Genomic DNA, 6,720 nt, shown 5'->3' with positions numbered 1-6,720 from the left:
TACACGTTATACATAGGCCTAATAGAACACATAAGCCTAAGCGTGATTAAAAAAAATTTTAAATCCATAAATCTCAGGCCAAGTCTTTTATGATAGAAATGCGATACTGTGGTTCAATTTAAAAAAAATTCGTTTTTATCCTTTTGCAAATGTTTCTTTAATAATACTACTACTAATAGAAATAATAATAATAATAACAATGATGATGATGACGAGAGTAATAATTGATATTATTATTAATAACAATAACAAGTGAAGAAAATTGTGCTAAATGCCGAAAAAGTTGTGATTTGTTGATCATAATATCTATAGTTAAAGCTTATTAAGCTATAAAGCTTATTAAGCTATAATTAGGCCTAAGTTGTCCTGGATATTAAGTAGATCCCTGATAAAAGATCATGAGGAATTTGTTGGCGTTTCATTTTGACTTAATGGTAATGTGATGATGATATAAAAGTGTCATTTCCGGCCATTTCGAGAGGTCTATTTCCTCAAATTTTCTCACCTCAGCCCCAGCCATGGTGGGGCTGAGCTGGTTGTGATTTCACGTTTTTGAAATACCCCTATGTAAAGTACATACTCAAAGACAATGTTTTTAAGCTTTTTTTCTGTTTTTTTTTTCTATGGTATATCACACACACATTAATAAGAATAAGATCTCTATGGTTGTCAAAATTCCCTGATAAAAGATCATGTTTGTTTAATAATACTACAACTAATAGTAATAATAATAACAATGACGATAATGACGATAGTAATAATTGATAATAATATTAAAGCAATAAAAAGTGAAGAAATTGTGCTAAATGCGAAAAAAATAGTTGTGATTTGTTGATCATAGTATATATAGTTAAAGCTTAGTAAGCTATAATTAGGCCTACGTTGTCCTGGATATTAAGTAGATTCCTGATAAAAGATCATGAGAAATTTGTTGGCGTTTCATTTTGACTATAATGGTAATGTGATGATGATGAATTTTATTATATAAAAGTGTCATTTCCGGAGGTACTATTTCCTCAAATTGTCTCACCTCAGCCCCAGCCATGGTGGGGCTGAGGTGGTTGTGAAATCACGTTTTTGAAGTAGGCCTATGTAAAGTACATACTCAAAGACAATTTTTTAAGCTTTGTTTTCTATTGTGTATACACGCACATTAATAAGATCTCTATCGTTGTCAAAAATCCCTGATAAAAGATCATGAGAATTTCTTTTGGCGCTTCATTTTGACTAATGGTGATGTGATGATGATGAATTTTACTAAAAGTGTCATTTCTGGCCATCTAGAGGTACTATTTCCTCAAATTTTCTCACCTCAGCTCCAACCATTACAAAATGCCCTCCTCCTCCACCTTTCAAAACTAATGTCTGAAAGAATCTGCATTTTATTTCCGCATCCGAGCAATTTTCAAAACCCATCTATGTTAGACAATTAGTGATTTATGATCATAGGTATTTGTAGGTATGACAGATTATTTTCTGTGTGTCAGAGATAAGAGATTGCGTCTTCATAAGCAGGGAATTTAACGTCTTCACTAAGCAGGGTTGGCACCAGCGGAGGTGTTCAAAAATGTTGTTTTTAATATTAATAGACTTCAGATTAAATAAGCGTTTGAACCGCCAAAATTGTCATAGTTTCTGAAAATTTCCTAGAGATGTTGAGCGACGCTTGACCACGTCGACTTGGACACCCAGTTGGACGAATCCTTGCGCCACCACTATCAAAATGCAAACAATTCTACATAACGTCATTGCTATCGTAACACAAAACCAAATTGGTCCACCACCAGAACCATGCGCGAGCGTGTCGTTCGAACCAGCGCCCATATCATTGGTTGTACGTTGTGGCGCCTCGGACGTTATTACAAAAGAACTATAAACCATCATAAGAGCCTTCGTTATCTTAAGTCCCATTATCACTACTGTTTATATTTTAATAGCACATAAGGAATCTAAATTATTTTAAAGAAATATCAGTAGGTGTGATTACAATACAGTTTTAACATTGCTTACACTAGGTATGGCTGTTGACTGGATTTCGCTTAAAGTATACTGGGTTGATTATCTTCAAAATTTTCTAATGATTTCATCCTATGACGGAACATCTCAAAAAGCAATGTGTTTTAACCTCATTAGGCCAAGAGCTGTAGCAGTAGACCCAAATGCAAGGTAACTTTATTACTTTATGAATAACTAAACTTTCTCGACCTTTATGCTGCTTTATTGACACCACTATGTTTAATTGTAAAATCGTAAGTTAGCAACTGTGTGTCCGGAGAAAGCGTAATTTGTCTCCAAGCATTTCTAAACGTTCATGTCCTTCAGAATCAGTACTATAATATGGGGCATACAATTGCTACAACACATGTCATATCTATGATACTATATTGTAGGCCTACTCAAATAGCAAGATTCAATATTACAGTACTGTGCTTTGTTATGCATTGAAAGACCATGCTGTACATAAACTGTGTCTAGTCATAGGGATATTATTACAATTAATGTCCATTAATTTTCACAGTGTCTTAACTACCAAGGCCTATTTAACTACGGAAGCACCTATCTCGTCATGACAACAAAAAATTTTTAGTATGTCGACTTGTCAAGATAATTTATCTCACCATCACAGCATACAACTTTTATTTTGTCGACTTGTCAAGATAACCTATCTCGTCATGACAACAAAACATTTTTAGTATGTCGACTTGTCAAGATAATCTATCTCGCCATGGCAACATACAACTTTTACTATGTCGACTTGTCAAAATAATCTATTTCGCCATGACAACATACAATTTTTACTATGTCGACTTGTCAAGATAATCTATCTCGCCATGACAACATACAACTTATATTATGTCGACTTGTCAAGATAATCTATCTCGCCATGACAACATACAATATGTATTATGTCGACTTGTCAATATAATCTATCTCGCCATGACAACATACAATTTTTTCTATGACAACTTGTCAAGATAATCTATCTTGCCATGTCGACATGATATGTATGTTATGTCGACTTGACAACATAAATTATCTTGACAAGTCGTCAAGTCGAATGGCACTTAGGTGCTTCCGTATTTAACAGATTTCGGCCTACTCCATAGTGTTATCCACGCCCACGTAATACCTTACTAGATACACGCACCCTGAATTCTGTTTCGCTAGGTTGAAGTCTCAGTATGTACATTCATGCTTATCAGATCACTAATTTACCTAAAATAGCGCCCTCTGTAATTTCTGCCTTAAGTGTATGGGGAGAAAATAATGCGCGCGGCGCGCTCAACCAGTTGCGTGGAGTTGAGTTACTTCCAGTTCTGAGTTATGAGCTTCTTAAAAAAACTTATGATATTGTAGTGCGAGTACATTCATTCATTCGTTCTTTATTCGGCAAATGAAATAACATACAATACAATGAATGGAAATTTAACGAAAAGAAGACAATATATAACCTAAGTTGGCTAGGATTAACTATAGTGTGAAAAACATTAGTCCAGTCTTAGGATTTTAGTCCGGTCTTAGGATGAACACAGATGTATACAGACAAAAATAAAGTTGAAAGAATACTATATCATAACTATACTTACTAACCCTAGACGCACACAATTATTATTGTATGAATAGTTCGACTAAATTACCTACTTCTGTAGGCCTACACATAGAATTCATGTGCATAATGTATGAAAACAATTTTTTTTATTCAACAATTCAAAATGCTTTTGAATTGTTTGTGGCTCTGAACGCAGACTGGTGGAATGCACTGATTAAACAACGAATTATTATTAACGTCCCTAGTTGTTGGAGAAGGCATCAAAATTATTTTTGACGCCCTTCTGTCCTTGATTTAGGGCCTGTTTCTACTGGAAAGAAATAATCGATTAAAAATCGCTTTTTCGAAAAATCGCTTTTATTCTCGCAGGAGAAACGGGACCAGTTTGAAAAAAGCGATTAAAAAAATCGACTAAAAACACGCAATGGATAGCGTGTTTGAACGGCAAATAACCGATTTTGGTTGTGCACCTTTTAGCTGCAACACAAAAAAAAAACGATTATCAGGTGAAATGTGACCTCCAGGTGCAAAGACTAGATCGTATTAGGCGCGAACTTTCAAAAAAATTTGTCCTCTTGTTCATGTCCTAGGCCTACAAGCTGAAAACGTCAACAAACATGTGGAGCGACGAATTCGTTTTGTAATTATTTTGTGGGGGATATTGGGCCTAGGCCTCTCCGCTCTTTTGGGCCTACCGTTGTCATCGTTTGGTCACTCGTTCATTGTGCCGATGACCACAGCCGAAAACATTTGCCTTCTCGCCCCACACCGTATCTTACTCCTCGTCATCATGACAGAAATGAGAAAGATACTATCCTATACAGTCAGGAAAACAACGTGTTGTATTATTAGTATAAATTTAAAAAAAAACGATTTTCGAAAAATCAAAAATGCAGTTGCAACGCGAGCAGGCTGTCTAGTACTCATTAAAAAAGCAGTTTAAAAAATCGATTATTTTGTGTTTATCAGTAGAAACACACCCTTAGTGTCAGATGTAACTCACTGTGTATATTCTTATAAATATAGTGGTTATTTTACATTTGCATTTGTACATGGGTTTCTTAGTGTTCTACAACTTCAAATCTTGATGGTACTATTTTGTTTCCATGTGTTTCTTATAACCCTAGAATGTCAAATTAAATTACATAAATAGATACTTTCTTTTATAAGAATCGACACAATAACCATGTATTTTTTTTCATAAAACACTTTGATTAGATTGATATTTTGGACTGAGCAGACGTCACCGACGACAAAGGTTGTGAGCTGTAGTCTAGGAGATGGTGGTAATCGACGTGATATTTTAAACACTCAACTACTAAATCCATCAGGGATCGCTCTTGATCACGGCAATAGAAGGTAGTACTGTACATTACTGCAATTCCAAATATAATACGGTACATTATATTAAATATAAGATGATAGGTATAAATAACTTGATATTCTTTTTTTGATGATCCAATATACTGTAAGAAAAATATAATAATTCACAACTACGTGTCGATTTTGTTTTTGCAAGTGTTAGTTTTATACGTTCTGCCATCCCATGGATATTGAAAGTCCATAGTGCCTCTGCTTTTGTCATTTAATATTTGGTTTTGGGGCGGATGTAGGGGTTGCAGAGGATGCGAGGGTGCACCCACACTCCCTAAATTGTATTAAAATAATTGTTGTATTGTATTGTTGATATATTATTTTTATCATCATAGACAAAGTTCTTGTAAGTATGAGAGTGCAATTTTCAGGCAACTTGATTTCCATATTCTCAAAATGTTCCCACCTCAGCAGCAACCATGGTGGGGCTGAGATGGTGTACACTCTCACGCACCCCCTCTGTCAAATCTTGCACCCGCCCCAGTGGTTTGTGTTGTATCTGTGGGTAGCCCAGTTACTCCAATCATCGCCCACATATTCATATAATAGGTAAGATATGTGGTTGACATTCTAGCCATTGTACGCAAAGATGCCATTCTACTCAATCATCTAAATAACGTCCTGGAAATATCAAATTTACAATAATTTAGGCGCGATCCCCAACGACAGAAACGGGCCAAACACGTTTGCTATTGTTACATGACAAGCTCTCCAAACGCGTCTGTGAATTAGGAAGCTTGTCGTTCGAGCCGTTTATTCCGTTTGTAAGTTGACTCCTCCTCATTTAACTAACTGCTCGTAAATGGTAGATGTTAAACGCGTTCAGCGGATTATGGATCCGATCGTGATTTATACAATTTTAAAACGTGTTCAACCTACCAAGGCTATAGGCCTAGGGCGGCCTATATTTAAAGACGTAGTGATGCTCTTCACCCTCAACACCAATGTGACGTCAGATCGAGCTAGATACAGTCTACTTGTCAAAGAGAGCCGTAGTTGTGACTACAACAAAACGTAATTTGAATACTTGAAAATGTTGGCGAACCGAGGGAACGAGAAAAATTAAAGATTGCCGATATTTACAGTCTTAACAGATTGCACACATCTTACCCGTGTATACCAGTGGTGGCGCCAGAATTTTTCCCGACGGGGGTGGGGTGGCGATGTCACTGACAAAAATAAAAATGGGCGTGGTCGGGCGTCGCTCTAAATCTCTCGAAAGTATTCTAGGGGGCGAAGTTCCCCGAAAAATAATGACAATTTAGGGTTTTTTAAAGGCTTATTTAATCGGTTACAGGGTCCACTAATATGTAGAAAATACATGTAAATTTTGTTTTCTCCCCGACGAATTGTGGTTTTTGTGGCCAGCTCTCCCCGACGGGGGCCCTGGCGCCGACACTCCCCCCTCCCCCACCTCCAAACCCGCTGGCGCCACCCCTGGTGTGTACTCTAACGCCAGGCACATATTACCGATGGTCTTAGGGGAGGTGGACACGATGCAACTCGTAGCAGCGTGCGCAGAGAATCGTGTTTAATTTCGTCAGTCGCTCACGAAGATTGGAGAATTGAATTAATTGTTTGCCGGCTTATTGAATCAGCATTTTTCAGGAGAGTAAGGTTTCACCGGTTCAATTTTATCAATGCTTTTTAAATAGCATGACATGAAAAATATGACATTAAAACTTCTAAATTCATTATTTAATAATAATAATAATAATAATAATAATAATAATAATAATAATAATAATAATAATAATAATAATAATAATAATAATAATAATAATAATAATAATGAT

The 6,720-nt window shown here is 36.1% G+C and overlaps 1 protein-coding gene across 2 annotated transcripts in view; it reads left to right on the top strand.

Moving 5' to 3' along the window:
- Window positions 1-6,720, top strand: part of LOC117119133 (low-density lipoprotein receptor-related protein 6-like) — an 18,807-nt gene that overhangs the window by 6,264 nt on the left and 5,823 nt on the right. For both annotated transcript variants that reach the window (XM_033263949.1, XM_033263950.1), the window contains 2 exons: window positions 2,016-2,166; window positions 4,769-4,909. In XM_033263949.1, the coding sequence (XP_033119840.1) occupies window positions 2,016-2,166; window positions 4,769-4,909 (292 nt within the window). The remainder of the gene's footprint in view (window positions 1-2,015; window positions 2,167-4,768; window positions 4,910-6,720) is intronic.

This window comes from Anneissia japonica, unplaced genomic scaffold, assembly GCF_011630105.1.
Source record: "Anneissia japonica isolate Jap-2015-1 unplaced genomic scaffold, ASM1163010v1 scaffold1792_len1028045_cov167, whole genome shotgun sequence".
In the NCBI taxonomy this organism is placed as follows: Eukaryota; Metazoa; Echinodermata; class Crinoidea; order Comatulida; family Comatulidae; genus Anneissia; species Anneissia japonica.
Note: the sequence above shows the minus strand (reverse complement) of the source record. Positions and strands in the feature narration are given on the sequence as shown.